At 41.0% G+C, this 25,641-nt stretch overlaps 3 protein-coding genes across 8 annotated transcripts in view; 2 read left to right on the top strand and 1 right to left on the bottom strand.

Annotated features, from left to right (window-relative positions):
- LOC108087138 (regulating synaptic membrane exocytosis protein 2) overlaps positions 1 to 16,162 on the bottom strand; it is a 46,159-nt gene extending 29,997 nt beyond the window's left edge. For all 6 annotated transcript variants that reach the window (XM_017184340.2, XM_017184338.2, XM_017184339.2 and 3 more), the window contains exons 1-7: positions 15,898 to 16,162; positions 14,705 to 14,917; positions 8,204 to 9,193; positions 7,123 to 7,327; positions 4,937 to 5,062; positions 4,516 to 4,872; positions 3,644 to 4,226 (exon numbers count right to left, since the gene is read on the bottom strand). In XM_017184340.2, coding sequence (XP_017039829.1) covers positions 3,644 to 4,226; positions 4,516 to 4,872; positions 4,937 to 5,062; positions 7,123 to 7,327; positions 8,204 to 8,313 — 1,381 coding nt within the window. In that variant the 5' untranslated portion in view covers positions 8,314 to 9,193; positions 14,705 to 14,917; positions 15,898 to 16,162. The remainder of the gene's footprint in view (positions 1 to 3,643; positions 4,227 to 4,515; positions 4,873 to 4,936; positions 5,063 to 7,122; positions 7,328 to 8,203; positions 9,194 to 14,704; positions 14,918 to 15,897) is intronic.
- Positions 5,431 to 6,128, top strand: LOC108087139. Its single transcript, XM_017184345.2, has one exon. It carries the CDS (start codon positions 5,549 to 5,551, stop codon positions 5,825 to 5,827), a length of 279 nt encoding a protein of 92 aa, XP_017039834.1. The 5' UTR covers positions 5,431 to 5,548; the 3' UTR covers positions 5,828 to 6,128.
- Positions 11,355 to 11,622, top strand: LOC108087058. The gene is made up of 2 exons (XM_017184234.1): positions 11,355 to 11,404; positions 11,469 to 11,622. Exons 1-2 carry the CDS (start codon positions 11,355 to 11,357, stop codon positions 11,620 to 11,622), a joined length of 204 nt encoding a protein of 67 aa, XP_017039723.1.
- Positions 16,163 to 25,641: the final 9,479 nt, after the last annotated feature.

The following is a 25,641-nucleotide window of genomic DNA, read 5'->3' as shown; positions in this document are numbered from 1 at the left end:
AGGGTCAGCGGGTTTTTCCCCGTGTGTTTCGCTGTTTGTGTTTGCCACCTTCAAGGCGAATTCTCTCGCAAAGTCAACGTGTTTGTCTTTGCCTTCCAGACAAGCAGGCGGTGGTTCATTGGGTGGTGCGGTGGGTGGGTCAGGTGGTTGGTGCTGCGCGTGCTGGATGCGGAAAAGCACTAGCACCACCGCGATGGATGGCTGCCACTGCCACTGCTGGCGTTGCAAGTGCAAGTGCATTCGTTGTTGTTGGTGGCCGTAGTAAGGACCATGACGCTGCATAAAAACCCCCGAAACGAAAGGAACTGAATGAAATGACGTCGCTGCAAGGGAAACCCAACCCGAACTGGGATGCGGACTCCACTCGAACGGGACGGGAAAAAATACCAAAAGTGGCTAACGTGACGCAGATCGAGGTAGTTATTAAAAAGAGTTTAAGAGTTTAGGAGATGTAGTTAGCCCAATATTGAAATGTATACAGTCAAGCAAACAGCAGTCAAACCACTTATTTATGCTTGATTGTGAAAAGTTAATAATAATTGCTAAAATAAAACGAATTAAGTTAAGTTAATATACTGTTAATTGAGACACCTTAATGAAAACAATGTTTTTAAATATCAAAGGATTGTAACCATCTCTATTGCGAAAATGTTAGCAAATATATTTAAATTTATTAAACTTTGAAGGATTTAAAAAAATTTTTTTTTTTTTTTTTTTGAAATCGCAGACTAACAATATTTAGAAAACATTTTTTAAAATAAATTTTTTTTTTTTTATAAATTTATAATATTTTGAAAACTTCTAGTTTTTATATGAATTCTTGTATTTTAATAAGGGAAATAGAATCAATGTTTGCGTATAGAGGTAATTAAATTATCGTTGCCTACTTTAGTGGTTCATCAACTTCTTAATCACTTGAAAATACACAAAAAAAAAAACGTTACTGTTATATTTAGGAGCATATTTTATTCAGCCAATTTGAGTCGTGGGTTAAGCAAAACTTTTTGTGGGTTTACGCGCGCTTCACGCCAACATCAGCTGCTCCTTTGCCTCGCCCGCCCACTTGACCGCCCACCGCCATGGAAGTGGATGTAAGACCAGGGGTGGAAAGACGCGGGGGTGGAAACCGGGGGGGAAAAGTGCAGCGCATGCGTGTCAGTGTGCCACGATGGTGTGTGGGAATTTTCCAAGCGAATCGTTGGACGGGAAAAATTCCAACGCATGACGTCTAGCGATACACTGGGAAGCATTGTGAACTGGCAACAAAGTGGTGAGTTTTTCGTGGCACGAACTTGAGGTGAATATCTGGTGCAGCTGCACCACCAACACAACCCACATGGCGTCCACCACCCACCCAATTTCACCCACTATCCCTTGAGACTTTCACTTGCTACGGTTTCGATTTCTTTTATCACTTTGCTGCATTTCGGCATTTAATTTACGGAATGCAGACATAAGTTGTGCCACCTGCTTATCGATGCGGTTGCACACGCCAGATCAGGTGGGTGGAGCTTTTCCCTGGCTGGTTGGTTGGGTTGTAACTTTTGTGCGCCTAATTTCATGCCACACTCGGTGGCCCACAAACACACTCGCAATCGGATACTGTGCGCCTGGGGCCAAAGTTGAAATCAATAATTATTATATGCTAGTTTGTTGGGAAATTGAAAATGACAGAAGAAGTTGCAAGGGGCGTGGGGGGCGGGGGTGGTGTAAGTGCAACATGCTTGCCAGAAACTTGCGCGCTAATGTGCAGCAATAAAAAATTTAAATCACCAGGCGCCGCATGTTGCACTGCCACCGAAACAATCACTCAAAGAAAATCAAATATGGAAGCTATTCAAGATTTTAAATCGAATTCTAATCAATATATTTTTGATTCTAATTTTAATTTTACAAAGTCGATTTTCCCTTTTTTTGTTGCTGTAAGTTATTGTGTATTGAATTATTGCAATGAAAACCTAAACTCAAATTCTGAAATATGTAGGATAGTACGTTAAGTTAATTTCAATCCTAGTTATCTATAATCAATTGTTGATTTTATGTAATATATTAATTATCCCAGTAATGATTGATTAAGCAAAAGGCTATTTTCTCTGAGTGCATGACAAACTGTCGCCTGTCGAGAGGGTGGATTTAAGGGTGGCAGAACTGCAGCAAGTGCCAACAAGAAACTTTCTAATTAGGATAATAAATTTGCCAGCATCGCTCTTGACAACGTCGCCCGGCATCTCTCAAAACATGAAGAGCAGAAGAAAAGCCCCAGCCCGAGGAAATGCCACCCCCGGTTTGGCCAGCAAAAAAACCCCTCCCCTCTCGAACTACCTCGACATCATCAGGCAAGTGCAGCTGCTTGGCCAACTTCTTGATGTTTTGTGGTGGCTGCCAAAAAGGAAAAGCTGCGCCTCCTTCTTTCCTTTCGCCATTCGCCATTCGCCTTTCCCTGTTTGGAAAATGTGTTTTCGGGTCAGCTGTGTGCAACCTTCCTGCCTTTACACTGCCATATAATTTATGCTGATTGCATTTAACGGCCAGCGCGATACAACAACAACAATCACAGCGAAAAATAAGAACAACAACGAGAACAGCAACTTGCAACGCAAAGTGAAAGTATGCAGCGTCCAGGAGTGCGCACTTGTCTCGGTGGCTCTTTTGGCCTCTCTCTGTAAACAATTTATTTTTATTTTCACCGCTTCCGCGGCACCTTCTTGTGCATTTTTTTTCCCCCATCACCGCACCGCACCGCACTGCCGCTTTTCCCAGCACCCTTTTCAGTTCAGATTTTCCTTTCCATTCGCTGTCGAGCGCCGAGTCAAGTGCCCCCGAGATAAGCGCATCGAAATGTTTCCGCTACAAAACATTCCTCGCTATTCGCCTTTCGCTTTTTGTGTGCCCTTGCTTCTCCTCCCCCCTCCCGCTTTTCTCCAATTTTCCTCCGATTTTCACCAAGCTGCACGTGTGTGTGTGTGTTTGAGTGTATGTGTGTGTGTGGGTGAGTTCGCTCTCTATTTTTATAGCCCCCGGCATGCAAGTTGCGTTTTCCCCTTTTGCGGGGAAAATGATTGGCGAAACTTTTCCAGTTTAGCAGCTTAAACTTTCATTTTAGTGCAAAGCGAAAATTAAGGGGTTTCCTTATCCAGCTTAAATCGAACTTAGGGCCTTAAATTAGGCTTACAGCTAACTTATACGATGAGTTAAATAGACATTGAAAAATTAAATATTTACACCGAATTAATGAAACACAGAAAATGTGAGGCGAAACAGAAGTTAAAGAGATTTTTTTTGGAATGGAATAAAACATCAAATATTGGTTCGCAAAAACGAGTCAAAGAAAAAGACAACGCACCAATGTGAGACAAGAAGTGCTACGTTTCGAAAGATTTCTTTTTTGTTTTTTTGGGATAAAGGACTTTTTTTTGTCGAGCGAGCGAGTCAAAGAGAGTTTACATAGACAGAGAGAGAGATAGTGAAATATATTATAGGAAAATTTAACTAGGATTTGGGAGTCAGGGGAGCAATTGGCTTGCGGGGAAAGCATGGAAGCGATAGATATAGACTGGGAGTATAGGGAGACTATATAGGATCGTAGAGCAGAGATAGAGAAGGCAAGAGCTGGATGCGAATTGGACAAAACGTCTCAACTTACCATCGTAATCCGATCCGGCGGTCACCGTGGCCACGCCCCCCGTTCCCGCGGCCTGCGCCTGGGCGGCCAGCAATTGCTGCTGGAACTCCTCCTCTGAGCTGCTGAAGGATCTCTGCTGCTGCGACGCGTACTGCGATCCAGCCAGCGCTCTCCGCTGCTGCTGCTGGTGCTGCTGGCTGTAGGCACTGGAGTCCATTGCATGGCCACCGCTGATGGTCAAGTTTCTGGTCAACGGCGGCGGCTTCTGATAGCCACCCATTTGCTGGCCATGTTGCTGCTGCGAGTGCGGATGTTGCTGCGGTTGCTGGTGTACCTGCGCCTGGTAGGAGTGTTGTTGTTGCTGCTGATGCTGCTGATGCTGCTGCTGTTGATGTTGATGTTGAAGTTGCTGCCTGGCCGCAAATTGCTGCGAGTGCTGCTGCTGCTGCTGAGGATGTTGCTGCGGTGACTGGCGATGCTGCTGCGGCATAAGGTGTTGCTGTTGCTGCTGCTGCGATTGCTGCGAATGTGGCGGATGTTGCGGCTGCACCTGACTGGGATGCGCCAGGTGGGGATGCTGCCTCATCAGACCATCCAGTTCACCCTAAAATTAATTTGCAAACGTATAAGCCCATTTCACCACCAAAATAATAAACTTATAATCGATTTTAAACTGTGAAGATATCTGATTTCAAGGTATAACAATTAAAGGGATAAATGCAAATGGATTTCAAATAGGTTCTGATGTAAAAATTCTATTGTATTTCTTTATGAAACATTTATTTTAGTATACTTCAAGTTGTTAATCCACATAAATAATTATTAAAACAAAAAATTTCACATTTCACAAATCAAACAAAAATTACGTGATTCCAAATTTTGAAAGTTCTTACCTGATAGTAACGCGGATCATCGTCGGAATAGGCTCCTCCGGATCTCTGCTGCTGCATTCCGTATCCTTGCTGCGCCTGCTGCGGATTCATCGGCTGCATCCTGGACCGCTGCTGCATCTGCTGCTGGTGATGTTGCATCTGCTGCTGACCCGGACTCATCATGGGGTCCATTCCGCCTTCGGAGGCGGACAGCCTTCGGTTCGTGGGCTGCTCTTGCTGCGAATATTGGCGCCTCAGCATGCTGCCCGCCCGCTGCATCGGCAGGTTCTCCTTCTCGGCGGCACTGCGAGTCCTTTCCAGCTTGGGCCGCTTGTCCGTGGTGTCGTGCGGATCCACAATGGGATGCTGGGAGATGTCCTGTCGAAAATAATAATTCTTACTTAAGCTGCTGACTTCGATTTGATTGGATTGGTCTACTCACGCTGCTGCCATCCGGTTCGATGCGTCGGATGAAACCGTCTTGTTGGCCCGCCGTCTTGTTGATCCATTGGCCAGTTTTGGACAGCAGCTCCTGCTTCTTGCGACACAGTATGCACACCCATATAACCTGGAAGTTGAAGGTAGAGAATCGTTGAGTAATTGCGATTTGAGAGGTGGTTTTGAAAATGTAATAATCTTAACACACTTTATAAAACGCAATACACACTGGACTATGATAATTGTATGTATATATATATGTTTATATTTCTTTGTTATTAACCACAAAATTGGAACTCAAACCACAGAATGCCGAAACAGTAGGCCTTTAATTTATATATGCCCTACTAAAATTTTTAAAAATCCATGTTCAAAAGCTGTTAGCCATAAACCAGAAATATGTTTCTAAAAGTCGTGATGTATGCTGAAATATCTGCTAATCGCCATTAGTTTTCAAAAGGTATTCATCCAACCTTTCTTTAGAATGTCAAAAGATTGAACCCATTGTAGTCTATTCTGTTTTATCAATCACTCTAGCACACATCATTTTTCCCTCCCTTCTGGTAATTTATTATTGCTTTTGCAAGGCTTTCGATTTTGGCTGCCAGACATTGCTATGGAGGCCCAACACATGGATGCATTTTTCGAGGGCGATGAAGATGAACGCAGTAATGAGGATTATAGTGTACTCTACTACTTCACCAAGTTGTACGATCTTTTCAGCGGCCTAATATTCATGACCACCTATGTGGAGCGCTGCGAGAGCGAATACTTTTCGGGATTTAGCAACGTGCAGCTTGTGGCAGCGTTCCAGGGCGATCAGCAGGCGGAAAGGTTCCGCTGGCTCCACCTGTCGCTCATCTTTCGCGCTTCCAGATCCCCGTTTTTTGGCTGAAGAAGCTGCCTCATCGTGTCACAGCCAAATTGAAATTCCATTCGATTTTTGTACGGAGTTGCTGGTCCATCTCGTTTTATTTTTCGCTCTGGAATTCACTTCTTAACCCCCCAAAAGTCCACAAATGCCGTTCTTTTTTGGCGACTGTGTATGTGTGTGACATTTTGGCAGCAGTTCAACGGAAAAACGTTTGGCAGCACGGCCAGAAAATGATAAGCCTGGGCAGCGGAAAAAAAAAGAAACGAGGGAAACAAGCAAGGAAACTGTTCACTGAGTTAAATAAAAATTGAAAAAAGTGTAATTGAAATGCAATGCACCGCGAGGGAGAAAAGGGGGGACAATGAATTTAAAGGAAGAAATGCGGAGGGGAATTCCTTCAATGCCAGCAAAAGATATTCCGATATCAAGGTTACTGGTTAAGGTGCACGGAAATAAATGGTATGTATCGAAAATAACGTGGATGCAATGCCCGCCTTCTAATATTTCGTGTTGAAGAAGAACTTTTTGCATTCAGCAAGGACAAGTGGAAAATGTTCCTTTACATATAGAAATAATGTTGAAGAAATAAAAACTTTAAGAAATTTAAAACGTGAAAAAAATATTAAGAATAACGAGACTGTGATTTCAAACTGCGTTTGGTAATAAAAATCAATTTCCAGTATACTTCATTCTTTAAAAGCCTTGACTTTACAGTTACTTGACTTGACTGTTACTCTGCTTGTAAATCTTTTCGCTACAAGACAAGACATTGGGTCATAAACTAGCTTCCATAGATTTATACTTGGCACCCCAAGGGGTTCCGTCATCCCAAATCCTTGACCAGCGGCATTGCTCGAAACTAAATATTATTTGTAAATTATGAGTATCGAATTGAGAGGCGCCAGGATGAAGGGCTAGTGGGTCAGGGGTTGAGCCCCGGGACCACCCACTCGCACATCGCCCATCGCCAATTATCCAGCGGACTAAGAGGCGACAATGGCGTTTATTCATGTGCTCCACGCGTCACTGGCGACGGTTGGCAACAAGCGATGTTGGCCTATGGCAATGGGGCGTATGAGTGATGGCTGCTTAGTCAAGCGGCAGCCGGGTCGCCAGTAATATTGGCACCAGCGCTGTCCTATTTGTCAATGAGCGGAAAACGAGTCCGACACCCTTAGGAAAAAAACCATTTTCCCGCTGTCACGCGCGCTTCGACAAGTATCTTAGCCCGGTGGCAGGACAAACACACACACACAGGTGAATGAAGCGAATCTAAAGGAGCTGTCAAATGGATGGAATGGCTTTGGGTAACTCACCTTGTTGCTGCGCAGCGTCACCTTACCGCCGCACCGAGCGCAGCAGCGGATGTTGCAGTAGTGGCAAATGTGGCCAACGCCGTCGGCGAACTTGGTCTTAAGGCATATGTGACAGGTGGCATCCAGCTCAACGCCGGCCTTCTTCTGCTGCTCGGAGCGCTGTCTGATTTGCATTTCCAGCGTGACCACCTCGTCCTGTTTGCGTCTGCAAGGGGATCAGGAAAGTAGAGCCATGTCAGTAAGTAATTGCAGTGGGGAAATGTCTAAGGAAAAGATTTTTAAAGCCCTCCTGAATGTCTAGCATAAGAGATAGTTCTTCAGACTGATATAAGAAACTAATAAAATCACAAAAAATAGTTTAAAAACTTTGCTCTAAAAACCAAACAAGTATGACAATAAAGGCAATAGCTTTTCAAAGAAAACTAATAAAACGATTTAGTGGATTCTTGGAAAATATTAATCGGATATATATTTTGTTAATGTAAGGTAAAAATAACTAATCCTAACTTAATATTAAAAGCTTTTTTTGTTATTAAAACCAGTTAGAAGTAATTTTTGTAATATTATAGTTATAAATAATACCCAAAATATGGTTCTGCTTTCAGAGCATTACAAAAGTTAATCAAAATAGAAGATAAAACAAGAAAAGAAGCTAGCTTCGGCAAGCCGAAACTTATATACCCTTGCAGTCATCAGTTGATCCAAATGCATAAAGGCTAAAAAACATCATCCGGCTCGTTCCGACTTATAAACTGCGTGCAATAACTACACACCTTTTGGGAAAGTTTCAGCAAGATAGCTTTAAAATTGAGAGACTAGTTTGAAGAGAAACGGACAAACGGACAGCCGGACAGACAGACGGACAGACGGACAGACAGACGGACAGACAGACAGACGTACAGACGGATTTCGAATCAGATGGTGATGCTGATCAAGAGTATGTATACTTTATGGGGTCTGAGGTGTCTCCTTCACTGCGTTGCAAACTTCTGACTGAAATTATAATACAAAGGGTATTGCTCTGCAAGGGTATAAAAAAGCGCAGGCTAACTATATTTTATTATTTTGTTTTCAAACTCACCGCATGATCTCGTTCTGCTTCTCCTCCTCCTGCTTTTGCCGCATAAGGACATTCTCGATCTGCATCCGCTCGTGGGGCGTGAGGTGCGAAAGGTCGGGCATTTCGTCCATGGCTCCGGTCTGGGTTTATCCTATCCTCTAGTGAAATTGTGGCTCTGAACGAAGTTATCTAACTAGCGTTAGCTGCTCTAATTAGGCGCAGTGTAATAAACTTTGATTCGTAATATTTATAGAAAGTTTTGTTGATTTTCGTTTTGGGTTGGACTTAAAGCTTTTCTTTGGGGATTTGATAAACTTTTCTCTTGTTGTTTTGTATTGGTTGCTTGGAATGCAGTTTAGCAATATTTATAAATACTTTATGTTATTAAATATTATTATTATTACTTGGATTACTAAACCATTCTGATAGAAAATCACAGAGCAAATTTCAAATATTTTTATGGTTTTGTTTTGTTTTATTATTTTTAATGAACTTTTGTTAGATTTGTTATGTAGACTTTTGGAAATTCGTTGAAAATTGTACACAATGCACTCGACGTCCTTTGTGTCCGTTGAATGTTTTATGTGTTTTATGTTGTGGTCTGCTCCTGTTTGTGTATTTTTTTATGTGTGTGTCTGTGTGTGTGTGTGCGTGTCCTCTGACCCCTTTTCTAGTGGCAACTTTCTTATTGTGCACTGTTTTGTGTGTTGTTTCCTTCCTCTTTGTTTAGACTTTTGTATTACTTTGGCAGAATGCAAATTTGAGTGGAAAATTCGTTTCTGGTTTTTGTTTCATTTTTCCACTGCTCTATATCGTTGCCGGGCCTTTGTTGTTGTTTCTAATTGCTGTTGTTGTTGCTGCAGCCCTTGCCAATTTGGTTGCGCCCTTTGTTGCTGTTGCTGCCGAAGTTGATGTTTCCCAGTGCGTTGTGGTGCCATTTTTGCGTTGAGACAGTTCTGAATTACAGGCCACTCGGTTTGAAGGAAGTTCAAAGAATCCAGTTATTTAGCACTGCAAATGAGAAAAAGGAGTATAAGATAAGAATAACACAACAATGTAAACTTAATTTCGAAACTAAAGCCCCAACCTTTTAATTTAAAACCCAGAAGTATTTGAATATATTCCTGGTTTTTCCATTCATTAAAAAAGTGTCTAGAATGTCTTTCATTAAAACGGAATCCATTTACTTTTTCAAAATAAATTTGATTTTTAAAACGAGATTTCATTAGACCATAGTAGTTTTTCTACATTTGCTTTAACCGATTAATTTGCTACTCAAATGGAGGCAAAAACCATTTAATTAAATCCCGTAAACCAAATGCAATGCGAAATTTAAAAAACAAACAGAAAGTAAGCCAGGAGGAAATGAGAATTTTAACGAGATGAGCAGTGCGGGCAAAACAGGAGGCAAAAAAGGGAGGAGGTCCTGCCAACGGAAAGGAGGTGCTGGGGTGGTCAGTATCTGGCCGCAATGCAAACATATGTAACTGTATTTATGGCCATCAACGTGCCAGGGCAAACAACCAGCCGCAAAACCAGGCAGGTCCCTTACTGAAAGGGAACGAAAGGGGGGTACGAAAAGGATGTGGGGAAAGGGGGAGGGGCCACGGGGCACTGCGGTTGACACGGTGACGCACGTACAAAATGCGAAAATATATACGAGGCCATGCACACTCACACTGAAAAAGATAACAACCTATAATTTTCATGAATTTAAAATATATTTTATACCCCACCAGTAATCAAAGTAAATTAACTTTCATAACTGTGAACTGAAAACACTTAAACAGACTTGCATAAAGATGTTTTCTAATTTTTTTGTAAAACATTTAGATAAGTCTACTAAACACTGTGTAATCCCTTCTGCATCACTTCAAATATTTAAAGATTATTTTATAATTAATTTTATTTAGTTAAAATACATATACAGTAGAATCCGCTTATAGCGACTTTCAAGGGACCGACGATTTTTCGTCGTTATACCCGGAAGACGCACTAAGCAGAAGGATTTAAGTGTATAAGTCTGTCTGGGGACCAATCAAGCCATCGAGTTTTCGTCGCAATACCCGGACGGACACTATAAGCGGAGTCGTTATAACAGGATTCTACTGTATTTTAATTAATTTTTTTGAGTGGACACGCAAACACTCACGCATAAGAGGAGATTGCCTGGCCAGACGGAAGAACCCGGGGGAGGTGAAGAACGGGGGCGATTGGGGGCAAAGTCGGCTATTTATATAGACAAACCCGATGGAAGCGACTGCAGAGCGCAGGGTGCAACCGGAAGCAGACACTTCACTTGCAGGGGAGCAGAAGATGCTTTCATGTGCCTCATTTCCTCCGGCTGAAAGGCGTTCGAAATTAGCATTCAATGGGCCAGGAAGCAATCCAAGCCATCGTAATTAAAAGCCATCAAGCAGGCTGCGCAAAATAGAGTAAGATATGCGACTTAGCCAGGATATCGACCTCTAATCCTATTTGAAAGTGGCAACCGGAGCTTAGCAAAGGATCAGCAGCTGCTGCATTTGGAGCCGTGAATCCCCATTTGCAGCAAATTGCAGCAGCAGCAGCAGCTTTGATTGCATGAATATTGCAGCAGCAACAGCAGGTCAGAGATGTCCAAACCAAGTGGGCATTGCTTATGACCCTCGCACCACTGAGAGGAAATGTTATAACCCACAGAACAGATAACTTTACGAGACTCCATCAATATGGGCGACCCACTTTTCGATCAAATTGAGTTTGGGAGACATTAAAAACCATGTCGAGAAATCAACTACATGAAAAATGCGATTGATTTCGCTCATGAATGTGTATTTATTGCTGGTTTATGGCGCATCCTTAGGGCTTGCACACACAAACTCGCATTTTTACAGGGAGAGAATAAGTGTTTAAGCATAAAATACATTATTGTTCAATAGCATCTTTTAAAACCTTATAAGAAAAAAGTGAAAAAGATCCTTTATTTATTTTAAAAGAATTTAAGATAAGTATTATCCTATTGCTTAAATCCTATTTTATTTGTATTTCATATCCACTCCTTCATCCTTTTAGGAATCGGAGTAGGTCCTTAGGATTTCTTTCTGTGCAGTTGCAACCCCCTCTTGGCCTATAACTTATGTAGTTCAAGCGAGATAAAATCCAGCTTCCATGGTGTTTATGGGCCTGCTTTATGCTGCCATCCACAGAGGTCCTCCGGCGATGGCGTGTATCTTGTATCTTGTATCTGGTGTGCGAGTATATGGCGTCTTGTGTTTCAGCGGGAGCTCATGAATTGATAATGCAGCAGATGCAGCATGGCCTGCAACAACAGCGCCAACGTGCCATGCAAAATTGATGGCTGCGTTGGATGGTTGGTGGGGCTTAAGTGGCTGCTTTATGGCCAACAACCGAACAGGAGCAGGACATTCAGGACGACGAGGACATGGGACTTGTTATGACCTGCCAGGTTACGAATTTAATACCAGAAATCAATCTTCTTGGTCTTCAATCAATTGATTACAAACAGCATTCCTTTGGCCTTACTTCCCGGGAAAGTTTTCGCAAATAAAGCCACGAAAACACAAAAATCAGCATATTAACTGAGGCACGAGGAGAAAGTAGCAAAGAGAGCGAGAGTAAAAGAGAGAGAGCGAGCGGTTAACAGTTCACCACGAACTTCTCTCACTGCGCGCGCCAATATTTTAACTGGTGAGCGCGAGTGAAAATCCCTTGAATTTCCCCATGTGAATTTCCCAGCCACCTGCTTCGCAGTAGATAGAAATTTCATGCGCTGACCGCGCGAACTCAGCACCAACAACAACAACGATAAAAACAACAACAACAAATAGCAATTACTACAGCAAGTACAACAACTAAAAAAAAAGCGCAGCAATAGAAAAACCCAAAGCAGGGCAAAGGGAAAACTTATCAGGCACAAGGATGAATTATAATAATAATGAAAAATCCAGGGGTGCGGTGGGCGTTGGAGGAGCACTCGGCATTCCTTGTCCACTGGCCAAGGTTATTGCACATTACGCATACGCCCCGCAGGCAACTACGTGGATAGAGGGAATGGAAGCACAGAAGCACATGGGAGTGCACCGAGCCGAGGCACAAATGTGAAAGTTCACTGCCAGACGTCGCAACTGGAAATGCAACTGCCCCAGCCCAGCTGATAATTGACACTTTCAATTAGCCATCGCAATCAGCAACAGAAGCGGCAACAACAATGTGCCCAGCGGCAGGGAAACCTCATCGGAAATGCATTTGAAATGCTGGAAAAAGAGCACGGAGCAGTCAAAGTGTAAGGCAACACAAGAAAGCCATCAGACAAAAGGTCAAAATGCTAAGTGGCTAACTACAATCGAAAACAATTGGTATTATTTGCTTTAAACTTATTACTGCTAAGCAAAGTAGAACTATCGAAATTTACTTTTAAGTCAGAGAATTAAAATTGAAAGAGAAGTGGGGTTACCTATTTAAATAAAACCTAATATATAGTAAACATTAATTAATGAAGGAAAAAAATACAACAAATACTTAAATTCGTATATAATTGAATTTATGAAGGGACTTACTAAATTATTAAAAGTAAATGTAGAAAATAAACAGTGTGGCAAAATTAAATTATTCAACTGAAAATTTTTGTTACAAATGAAACTGGTTACAAACAAAAATATTTGTATAATTTCTTGCTAATTGGTTTCCTTTTCGTATAAGTGCACAAAGCCCTGAACAATTTGCAAGAAACTCCTTTTCCAAGAAAGGAAAAGCAAAAGGTTCTCCTTTGTGCAAGATTGCATTCGTTGTTGTTCCAATTACTTTTCCGAGAATCACCTACTGCTCCTTTTCATTTCCCTCTAAACTTAAACCCATCAACGTGTTTTGTAGTTTTGCACTTATTTTTATCAACCAAAAGGGCAAAGCATCAACTGGTTGCTCGGTTAGGAACTGGGTCATTTATCAACTGACATCACCTGTCAACGGGGGGCTATTCTTGTGTTACTATATTGTAGTTATTGTAGTACCTGTGACGTCACGCCGCCCGTGGAGATCGCTTGAAATTTATGCAGATAAGTGAATTGACTGGCGAAAATTTTCATGGCGTCAGCCGTTTTTTAGTCGCCGGGTGCAATGGACTCGGAAAAGCTGAGTATGTAGCACTCGCAGGACACACACACACAAACATACTCGTACAAACACTCGAATAGAGCCATAAAAGAAAACGTGGCCAAGTTGCCGTTTTGTGTTGTTGCAGCCAAAAACTATAAACGAGGCAATGACTTGGTGACTTTCTGCGCTGCCCTGCCAAATGGTACGTCTTGGGGGCTTTCCCGCCGGCCTGACTAATGACCATTTTACATTCGTGGCTGGCCGCCACTCGCTTGATTCATGGCTGTTTGTTCTGTAATTGCACTTATTCATTCATAGTCGTTGCCCGGCCAAAACGCAAGTCGTTGACTCGACTGTGTGGGCCGAGAAAAAAAGGATATCTATGCCTTTTCCCGGAAACGGCAAAAACGGGAAGCTGGAACAATGCCACTTTGTCGTTTGGCTTGCTCAACTTTTTCAATTGCGCGCACAATTTCCATGCAATTAACGGCAAACAAATACAAGCGACAAAAACTTGTCAAAAGGGGGCGAAAAGGGGTTACAGCAGAAAGTTGGCCCAACAAGAGACACTATGTCCTTTTTCAGGGGGAGATGAGGGGGCAGAAAGGCGAGCAATGACATCGAAGCATAAAAAGCAATTTCATGCACCCATTGACCCCCACAAAAAGGGGGAAAAAAACGAAGGAAAGAGGGGCAGTGTCAATGGATAGTTATTTCAATGATGTCCAACCAACCATCCAACCAGCCGACCGACCTACCGCCCACATACATCCACGCCCACTTGTACCCAAACAACAAAGACCTTTGGTACATGTGGGCTGGCTGCCATTACTCATACGCCTCGTGTGCATTGTCAAACATTTATGACGTCCATTTTGGCTCACTTGGCGATGGTTAACTCGAGTGTGGGTGTCTGTGTCGTCATTACCATCGGCTGTCTATATAGTTAAGGGCCCTTTTTTTTGCCAACCTCAGATTATCCGATTTGTTGCCTAGTGACGTTCGACGTTTGCCAACTGAATCGAGTAGAAGGAAAATCGATTTCAACTGGCTGCCTGTTGCTGTTACTACTAGTTTACCTTTTAATTAAATTTAACGCCCGTCGATGGCAACAACCATCCAACAACCGCCCACCAAACCAACCACCCACCACCCACACACCCAGTTTACTATTCATTATTGCCCAGTAAACAGAGCAGTAACGTCCACAAAAGAGAAGAAAACTGCAGACAAGAGAGAAACAGGGGCAAATTTGCTTTATATGTTGTGGCAATTTCTCGGCCATTGTTCGTCATTGTTTGGGGCAACTGTTGATGTTGTTGCTTCTTGATACTTTGATTTCGAAATGGATAGAGACTAATCTTTGCACTGCTTAATGGGATTTCCTAATCCCAAAAAAACAATTCACTTTACTTTGGCTTAACTTACATGCATTTTCTCTATCAAGTTGTTGTGTAAACGGCGTTGTCTGTTAATTCGTTGTTTGTTTTTTATGATTTTGGTTAGGTTTTTAATTCCTTTGGTTTAGACTTCTGTTGGTTTTTATTGATAAGAAAAGAGTTTTGTTCTTTGGTTACTTCGTTTTGCTATTTACAAGGCTTTGGTTGATTTTCATAGGTATATATTTAATAAACTTGAAAACTGCTTGGTTAGAAAGAGAGAGATTCGTTATGAACTTTCATATTTTATATGTATTTTTTCGGTAATCACTTAAACGGCCGTCGTTATTTTGTTGTTTCTCTAGCGAGCTTCGCTTGTCGTCTAAGTTGTAAAGTTGAAGTTGAGTTGTAATTATGTTGCATGCTGCCTCTATTGTTGTAACACACACACTCACGCACACTCAGGGAATATTAGAGAGGGAAAGAGCCAGTGAGTGACTGAGAGAGGGCACTGCAGCTGACAGGAAATACTGGGATCTTTTATACTGGGCTTTCCACTCAATCATCGGAGTCCAAAGGCCAAGATGTGTTAGCCAAGTTAATCATACGCACTGTTGTACATTAATAAATATATATTCCTTTACTACATTTTTGCTCTTTAATCATTCAAAAATGTTTCAGCTTCTTTTTTAATGAACTTTAGTTTTAATTGTATTGAATGGCTTTCTTTATTTTTGATTGTGTGTGGTGAACTCTCTCTCTTTTACTTCCTCTCTCATTCGACTTTTCACCCGCATTAATAGTAACTTTCTTTGTTTAACCGAAACAAATTAAAAAACTTAAAAATATCCTTCACTGTCATAGTGAAGAAATGAAAATAGCTCATAGAAAATTTTCCTGGCATTTACTTAATTACATTTTCTGTTGGCTCAAGGATAAAGCATAGCAGTTAACTGCTCTACACGTTAGTGTGTGTGGCTTTATTTTTCTGCATATTTAATGCGTTCATCCGCACCGAATCCGGGCCAAAAGGACGACGAGATCACGGCCAACACAACAAAGGAGCGCAGAGGCGACAAGTCGAGGAGCGAAGAGAGCGGAGAGAGGAGAGTTTTGGGTGGGATTGCGTGGCGTTGTGTGTACAGAAAAAAGCAACCAGCTCACGAACGACGAGAAAAGAAAAAAAAACACGAACCAAATTTTTGTTAGGAAAATCCAATGAAAAATTCAGCATTTTCTTACATTTTTTATACACTTCTTTTTTTGTAGCTTTTTTGTAGTTGTGGTCATTAGCTTAAATCACAATTGGTTTGCACTTAGATTTTATGTAGATTTGTGTGTGTATAACATAGGCAAATATACATATATGTATATGTACGACTATATCTATGTGTGCAGCATTCCATATGCGCAAATTAATTTTCTGTTTAGCGAACTCATAATATTCCTTTTTTTGTTGTTTTTTTTTTGTTTTTGGTTTTGTTGGTTTTTTTTTAAATTGTTGTTTTGCTGGCGATTAAAGCCTGATGTTGCTGCTGCTGCTGTTTTGTTGGTGTGTTGGTGTTGCTGTTGCTGTACTGCCTGCTGCTGCACCAACAACAACTACATGGAGTGCGGCGACAACAACAACGACAACGACGACGGATGCGACGACGGCAACGACATCACGACGGCACGACAACGACTGAAAACTGGACCCGCAGCTGGAGCTGAAAAAGCTGGCTGGTTGGCTGCCTAGCTAACGGTATATAGCCCACGATATGGCCCACCTACATCAGGAATTCGCTTCGATTGTCGTCAGCAGTTCAGGAATTTCTCTCTCGCTATCCCCGTTTCCTCTCTCTCGCACTCAGGGACTCGCTCTCTCTTTTGCTGGCTCTCTTGGATATGTGGTGAATTGACCAGGGAGTTGTTAACCAGGCAATTGGGACTCCATGTTTCTCTCAGTGTTATGAGTGGCTTTTCATATTTCATGTGCAATTTTAACACCTACTACAAACTAACTGCTCTAATAAATGTAACCATGTGTGCGTGTGTGTGTGTGTATCAGACTTCAACTCCACCCCAAATATCCGCCTCCTGGGGGCATTACATGCTCATATAGTTGTTTTGGGCAAACATTAAGCAACAACATCGTGTTGCATATTCATAAAATTCAACTCTTCATGTTTGCTGTTTGGGGGTGTGTGTGTGCTTGTGTGTGCTTATGGAAATGTGTTGGTTCCTCCCCCTTCTCTTGTTGCCGAAAAAGAAACAACTTCTGAATGCATTCGGGATGTTGTTGCAGTAGCAGCAGCGGCAAATTGGAACGAATCGCTTTTTATTGCATACTTTGGCGGGCAGAAACATGAGAGGGGAGAAAGTTATATCGCATGATTGAAAGGATTCCATTGCACAAACGGTTTTAATGTCCAATAAAATATCTGTTTAGTGTTTATTAACTTTTATTAATTTGAGGATTTTTATAAGCAAGATTATGAACATATTTTGAAGATAAATACATTATAGCTAAATCATTCTAAGTATTATTGGTTAAATTTTGTTACTTATTAACAGCCAATTTATCTTTCATGATTTCCCTTCTTAAATTTATATAAATCAAATTTATTTTTGGATACTCAACGTCTGACCTTAGCACATCACGTGCTTGTCAAAAATATCCAGCACACAACAAATCCTATAAAATTTGTACACTTCTGTTGCATATTTCACAACTGGCTTGAGTTGTCGTTGCTGCTCTCGCTTTTATCTGCCAGCTTATCGCAGTCGTCATGAGATTTGGCGTCAATTGTCAAAATCAGTCCAGCCCTGCCCATTTTTAGCCCCAGTGCATTTCCTTGTCGTTGGTTGCCCTTAGGAGAGAAAAGAAAGATACAGAGAAAATAACAGAGCATGCCTATTATAATATAGTAAGTTACCTAAAAGTAATACTTAAAGATGTTGACAGGGGTTGCATTTGCTCTAATTTTACTAATTTTTTAAAGGATACGAATAAAAAGTTTGCATTTAATTTTAAAAATTAATTAGGTACATCAAGAAATAAAGTGCATTATAACAATATCTTAATGGTTTTTGAATTTTAGATAAGGAATTTAAATTAAAATTTAAATTTTCTAGATTATTCTCTCAGTGTGAATCAGCTGAAACTCGTAAGATAAACGCGTTTCTGACTGTCGGAACTGTTAGTCCATTGCTGATAGCCTGCTCACGTGAGGAGTCTTCGGCTCCACAACACACGCACACTCGCACACTCGCACACTCGCCGGCACACACCCACACACACTGGCGCACGAAGGGGAGCGATTGGATCTCCGGCGGAGATGAGAGCACCACCCGTGGGCGGAGGGAGTGGCAGCCGGAGTCTGGGAGAGCCAGCAGCCATTTGGCCACCAGCATTTTCCGATGTTGCCGCTTCTTACGTTGTATGTAAGTGTGCGAGTGTGGGTGTGTGTGTGTGTGTCTGGACTGTTGACGTCATTGAGCTTTTTATTGATTTTCATTTTAACCACAAAAAAAAATAAAAAGGACTCTGGCAAGGCAGAAGAAGAAATACTTGTGCTAGGACGAAGGGCAGGAAGGCCAGCAGATGTCATCCAAGAAACGACGAAAGGCGCAATTAAATAGAGAGATGGCAAAGGAGTTTTCGAGGGGCTTTTTAAAAGGTTTTCATTGGGGTTTCAAATGATAAGTACTCCCAAAATACAATAGCTTCAATAGCACAACCTGGAAGTAAATAAAATCGCATCAAAAACATCGTGTAATTTAATTTGTTGTTTGCGTTTAGCTCAACTGCGTAATCAGGCTGTTTATATAAGAACACACATATAAAACGCAATGTATTTTGATTTTTCTATTGTTGTTTAGCAAACAATCGTTATGGCTGATTTTGTTATTTTTATTGCCGTGTGGAAGCAATCGGAAATTAGGACTATTTGCATAGGAAATTATAAAAGAGTTGGTCGTGAAAGTGTACATATTTAAAGTTAACGAAATTATACCCACCATTATAGAAATTAAAGACAAGGTAATTATTAAATCAAAATATGTAATGTTAAATTGATATAGTTATGATAATATGATATTTAATAAAGTTAAGATCCGTTTTGGGAATTTCTAATTAAATTAAGCACTCAAAATCAGGGACCGTAAATAATGATTATTGTCGCTATTTTCAAATGAATAAATCAATCACTTCCAATCAACATAGAACAAGCATGACTAGCACGTTTTTATCCTTTAAGGATACACTATGAATATCCTTGATGATTTTTAATTTTTAATTTTTATATTTATTCTTCTATTGTTAAACATTATGTTTGAGTAAAAAAAATAAAAATCACAAATAATCATTATTTTTGAGCAAAAAAAATAAAACTCAAAAATAATGATTATTTGTGATTTTTATTTTTTCGCTCAAAATAAAACTCACCAAGCAACAACTTTTGATCCTTTAAGGATATTGCCAATATTGTCCTATGTCCTTATAAAGGGACCCTAGAGCAACAATTGACAACAACCGCTTATTAATTTTATTTATTGACATATTAAAGGATCAAAAGTTGTTGCTTGTTGAGTTTTATTTTGAGCGAAAAAAATAAAAATCACAAATAATCATTATTTTTGAGTTTTATTTTTTTTGCTCAAGCTTAATGATTATTTGTGATTTTTATTTTTTCTGCTCAAAAATAATTATTAGTCTTGATTTAAAAAATTAAAAATCGATAAGTAATCATTACAAAGTAATTTTTAAAATATTACTTTTAATGATTACGGTCCCTGCTCAAAATAAAAAGGAAAAGCTTAATTACCCTTGATGGATTTTTTTAGAAATTTATGTATTTTATAAGATCGTAAATGCGTTCTTATTTAAGATTCCAAAACCTTATCAAAGTTTTATTGCCTCTGCAAGAGTATACAAGTTATAAAAGCGACATCTACAGGCGTTTCTTAACAACACTCGAGTTCGCCTAGCGTGGCGAATTTAATAATCGGCCCTAATAGCCAAGACCACAACCAATACCGCCTATGAGTTAGTTGATTCAGCAACCGTTTTATAAGTGTATTTTTCTTATACTTTGGAAAATCCTGCGCAGCCCAAATAAACTTTTCTCTTGCTTTCTCGGGAAATGTCAAAGTGACATGTCCATTAAGACTGACAATAGAAAAGCTTTCGGTACGTGGAGAGCGAAAAATAAACAGATAAAGATAAAGCCACCCCCAAAAAGCCGCCCCCCAAACAGACAATAACCGAACAACCCCAAAAAAGAAAGGAAAAAATTCAGGAAAAATACCTGAATGAGATTATGATGGGCCTTGACAGAAATGCATGTGCCGAGAAAAATTCGGTGTTATAGTTTAGGTGGAGGGGGAATCTTTTAAGGAGATGCACCACCCACAATCAGCCTTTAACAACAGAGCTCCCCCTCTCTCTCTCTCTCTCAATTTCCTTTCGCTCTACAGCTTTTGCTCTCTTTGGGATGCTTTTTGGCTCTGCGCGCAGCAATCTCATCGAGATGGGGCAAAAATCTCTAATAAGGATGCCCGATGATGAAAAATTCATGGCCTGGCATCGCACGCATCCTGCGCTGGCTCCTGAGTAAACGAAAACACTCCGACTCAGCCACACGCAGCGAACAGAGGCTAGAAAAAAATACAGAAAAAAAGAAAAGAACCCGAGAAGAAAGCCAAAACTGAGACACATTCGAATTGTGCAATAAATAAATCGCTGCACAACGCAGGGCGCAGCAAGTTGAATCCGAAGCCGAATCGAGAAATCCCCCGAACGCGAGTGCTACAAATAATTCATTGCTTCGATATCGCAGCCAGTGATTGTATAATTTCTATTTGCTTTGCTATTTTTACGGGTGTGGGGGCCCAACGGCAGCGGCCAAAAAAGAGATATATATCTTCTTGGGATACACGGATTAACCAATATCCGCCAGAGATAATCAGCGAAAAAGTCCCCACGAAATTCTGGCATGAAAACTTTATTGACTTAAATAAATAATTTCGAGTGCGATTTGTTGTTGTTTGTGCGCCTACGGTTTTTTTCGGTGAAAGCGAATGCGGGCCCAAAGCAGAATCGGAAAAAGTTACTGAAATAAAACGGTAGAAAAGCAGAAAAAAAGGAATACATAGAGAACTTGCCGCTGCCGTTGCCGCCTGTAAAAGCAAAGAGAAAGGGGCGGAGAAGGAGCAGGGAGTGGAAGAGAGAGAGAGAAAGAACGAGGGGGACAAAGTGCGGAGGAGGTCGTGGAGTTGACAAAGGGGGGCTCAAGGAGTAAGAGAGAGAGCAGTCATTACTGCGAAAGAGAGTCAAACCGGAAGAGAAAGCTGCAGAGAAAGTCAAAGAGACAACTACGCTGTTTTGTGGAAACCAATCGAAGTGGATGGAAAATTTATAAACAAAACTTAAAGTCCACATGGAAAGCTAAAAAAGAAAAAATAAAAAAATAAATTACAAAATATGTAAATTAAGTAATAAATAAGGACCTAAATCAATACATATCATTAGTCTTTACGCGGAATATAACAAATATAATCTACAAAAAGCTGCAATTCCAGCAATTACCAAAACCGGGATATTACATTAACTTATTAAAAAACACAAATGCGATCGAAATACATATCATGTTAAAACGCTTTAAGGCTTAAAAATGAATACAAATTAATCGAAATTAAATTAAAAGAAATGTAAGGCATAAAAACCATATAAGGAAACGAAAACATATCATGTAAAACGCCGAAAAAGCTTGCTGAATTCTTAACCAAGCAGTTTAATCTTATCCAAAAAAATATAAACAAAACCAGATGAACTAGTCTAAGAAAAGTCGTGCAAATTATCGCATACATATCAAAGCTCTTGCAAAGAGTTAATCCCTAGTATAAATCTAAAGTATTAAATTTACAAAAATATATACGAAATTAAATAAAATTGCGTGAAGAGAAGATCTCAAGGCAGCAATTTTTGTTAGAAGTTTTACATCAGTTATCGAATATATACGAAAGAAAAGATATATACACCAATATCACCACATATCATTGAGGACACCTCAGCAAACTTAACAGCTAAAGTGAAAAATAGTTACCATTCATAAAATATAATTTATATAGACTGCGTGCTTACGGGTGCTACAAAAAAACAGTTACTTACTTTATTAAGCGGACCAATTTCATACGCCGAGAAGACTTAATTTGATTCCAGAAAACGAAGCAGAAAACATTACATTTTTAAAAGGTAAGTTTTAATCCAGTACATTTATTATGACTTTAAAGCTTACAAGTGAATTGGTAATATAATAATTTTTTTACTTTCAAAGTTTAAGTTAATAGGCTAAATACCAAGGTTAACTTGTATTACTATCTTGTACTTTTTATGATAAAAAACACAGTTTAATTTAAAAGCTGATTAATTTGTAAGTTCACAAGCATTTTATTTTACTATAAGTAAAATCTAGGTTTACATCTTCAAACCCAAACGGGTCTCCTAATTGAAAAAGAAGATTTTTGTGCGTGGCATGCCCCCTTCCGCCGACCTAAAAGCTATCATAAACTTTTCGGCTAAAGCATGTGAGCATAGGTAATCCATAAAACAGGCTAAAATAAAACCGCCGGAGGCCCCAACATTTTATGCGCCAATGGGTCTGGAGGGAATCGCGGTTCACCCAACTCCGCTATTGCGCTAAACCGTAATGAGCCTGTCGAACTCAAATTTGTTGCTGCAGCGCCTAGGAGCATGCCACAAACATACGCAGGCACTCACACACACAAACACACCTCCAAACAAAATCAATATGCGGCGATGTGTGTGTGCGTGTGGGTAAACAGCTAGAAAAATCAACCAACACACACGCAAGATGGGGGAAAACAAGGGGGAGATTCGTCGTCGTCGCCACGCGCGCTATTAAAATTTTCATTTTTATGATTATCGCCTGCGCGAAATCCGCAACAATTGTGCGGGTTCACACGGTGCAAAAGGGACTAAGGACACGCGGCAGGACACCTACGATGACGAAGCCGTAAGCAGCAGGCCAGAAAGGAGTGCGAATCCCTATGCGTGTTTCTCTGTTTGTATATGTGTGTGTGTGTGTATATGTGTGACTGAGCAAATGTTTAACTTTGGCCATAAAATTAAATTTAATTTTCAATTACCGCGGTTGGCAATCGTTTGTTTTTCGCCCAGCAAAGAATTGCACCCCATGGCAGAATAACGAAGCGATTAAAAAATCGCTCCAGCTGGTGGAGCTGGCTTACCTGGTTGGCTTTTGGCCATTAGAGCGTTGGCCACTTTAAGGCCGTTGCCGCTGCAGCTGCCTCACTTTGGGGCATCAAAAATTCATCTCCACAATCCAGAGCTCTCCATCAGCCAGCGGCCAGCAGCATCTGCTGGCTTTTCGCCTTTTCCCGCGCGCCACTTTCCCTCGGCTTTCCCCCTTCTTGGCCATTTCCGTTGGCCAGCTTGTGCCTCCCACTTTGCGCTGCATACTTCCAGGCGCCATGCCCTAATGAGTGCAAAAATGAGCTTCGGGGAGCGCTGAGCGTTGAACGCAAGCGGCAACAAAGTATTTCTAGGAAAATGAAAGGTAACTCGCCAAATAGCCTTGGTTATCATAAGCACCCTAAGAGGGTGGCAAATAGATGCTTTGAAGTTGCTGGTTTTTAATGAACGTGTTAATGAATAGAGTATAGAGTACGAAGTGAGAGGAAAAGTGGTTGGCTTAAAGATGGAAATGGTAGTTACAATATATCTGTTGCTTGGATACGATTTTAAGTAAGCCTTAAAGGTTCCAGACAGAAATTAAAGTTAAAAGTGCTTAACAAGAACCCCTTTTAAAGTGAAACGTTTTCTTGTGATTGTGTTTTTTCCAATAGTTTCCCCCTCAAGTTACTGGCCAAGCTTTTTAAGCAAATCCGAATAAAAAATACTCCGTTTAAAGTAATCCTGCCTCCCTGCTGTAATGCGTTGCCATCTTTTGGCCAAGTTAAAGTAGCCGAAGGCAAGAATATAGCTAAAGCAGCGGGAGCGGAACTTTCCACCAAAGTGGGTGAAGGTAATTTTCCACGTAGTCGTGTCGACATTTCATGCAAATAGTTTTCTTTTCTCCCTTCTTTTTTTGTGCAGATTCTTTGGCTTGTTTTCGTTTTGTTGCGTGAGAGTATGTTTTTATGCTTTTTGTGCTTACTAAGTTAAAGTTTTTTGCAGCAGAGGGTGGCGGGGGGCAGTAAAATCGAGGATAGAGCGATTTTAAGCAGTATTCATGAAGTCGTCTACGTTCTGTAGAGCTCAGAACTTGAGTGCATGGTTTATGGCATTTCTGAGAGCTCACGCAGGTCGATTGCCAGCCAGATGATGTCATCAGCTGGGCTGCAAAAAAGCGGAGTTGTGGGAGGTTAGGAGTTTGGGAGTTGGGAGCTTTTACCTACAGGTGGACAATCTAGCTTAATCGCTGGCTCCATAAATTAATCAAAATTCATGTAGCATTCTCCCCTGAATACAGCAAATGCAATTAGGCTGAGCTGTTTCCCGTGCCAGCAAGTGCGTTTGTGTGTGTGTGTGTAAGTGTGTGTGGCCCAGAGCAATCATTTAAATAGCTTACGTTTTAGCCACCTCAACCGCCGCATGACATCCGCACAAATATATCATATGCGAGTGGGAAAAAAACGAACTTGGTTGGCATACGAAATTTCTGCCGCTAGGTAATAAGCGGAAAAGCCGAGAAACCTTTGACCCTCCCCGCAGAACACCCAGCATTTTCCACGCTTCATTACATTAGATGACACGCCCCCTTAGCCGGCAGTCCGCCCCTCGTGTCCTTCAGCTTTATGTAGACGTGTGACAATGACGTAGTAGAACATTTCATTTTTTCGGCGGCAGGAAAAACTTCAGATGACTAACTGCCAACGGCACCACGCACTTTTTTTCCCTTACTTCCACCCACACACCCACCACCTCCTCACATTTTCCACCGCCCTGTTTTCCTTTTGTTGGGCTCATTTTTAATTCATGAAATGTTTGCCACTAACAAAAAATTACACTTAATGTTAACCTGGCGAGGAAAGTCCAAGTAAATTTTCCGAGCCACTGCAGGCGGGGAAAATGCGCCCGGAGGGTTTGGGGACCAGAGACAAGGATAATTGTCACTTACGGCTGCTCCTGTCTATATGTATTTGTATCATATCTTATATACTTTAGCACGGGCCCGAAAACGCATTAAATATTTATGAAATTACAAGCAGGCCCCGAAAATTTATATACAAAAAGTTCTCTCTTTTGTATAAGTATACCTATACCTATATATTATATATGGGAAATTGATTGATTGACTGACTGACTGCTTGACGGCTGATTGGCAGTTTGCTGGCCGGAGGGCGTGGCAGTTTGGGTACCCCAAACTTCTGTTGGTTTTCCCAAGCTCTACACGAGCATTTTCCCTTTTAATTGTCCCATTAGGCTTAATTTTTAATGTGTCAGTGGGAAAGTTTTGAGCACATCACATATGAACAGATGTTTAAAGCGGTCCTTGCCCGGAAAAGCCTTCATCGCTGACCGGTCGTTATTACAGTGACAGCTGTCAGGTTTCCGCAAGGAGTTTTAAATTGGACTAATTCCCCAGACATGCAAATGATAATAATAACATCCGAAAGGAGCTTCCTCCTTTCAACCTTACCAGGTGCTTTTCCTCAAAATAGTTGCTCATATTTTTATACGCAGAAGGAGACTCGAATCTCAACGGCAGTGGCGACACTCAAAGGACATTGGACAGGAGGAAAATGCAAACTCGAAACTGATTTCCAGCTCAAGTGCATGCCAATTGCTCCCCAGCTGCAGTTCTCCTCGCTTTTTCGGGGGACTCCTTCCTTCCACTGTCTCTGTTTGCATTCAATTCGATATTGACTGATTTGTAATTTAAGATAAGCAAAGAGAGAGGAGCAGCGGAGGAAATCGGAATGGGAATCTGCCGGAGCCAAGGCAAATGTTTTGTCAAT

This window comes from Drosophila ficusphila, unplaced genomic scaffold (genome assembly GCF_018152265.1).
Source record: "Drosophila ficusphila isolate 14025-0441.05 unplaced genomic scaffold, ASM1815226v1 contig_791, whole genome shotgun sequence".
In the NCBI taxonomy this organism is placed as follows: Eukaryota; Metazoa; Arthropoda; class Insecta; order Diptera; family Drosophilidae; genus Drosophila; species Drosophila ficusphila.
Note: the sequence above shows the minus strand (reverse complement) of the source record. Positions and strands in the feature narration are given on the sequence as shown.

Excerpts from the sequence above, each read along its gene's own strand:
- LOC108087139 (XM_017184345.2), top strand. The coding sequence starts at position 5,549 with ATGGAGGCCCAACACATGGATGCATTTTTCGAGGGCGATGAAGATGAA.
- LOC108087058 (XM_017184234.1), top strand. The coding sequence starts at position 11,355 with ATGCTGCCATCCACAGAGGTCCTCCGGCGATGGCGTGTATCTTGTATC. Across the intron at positions 11,405-11,468 it reads TGGCGTGTATCTTGTATCTT|CAGATGCAGCATGGCCTGCA; the intron begins GTATCTGGTGTG and ends TTGATAATGCAG.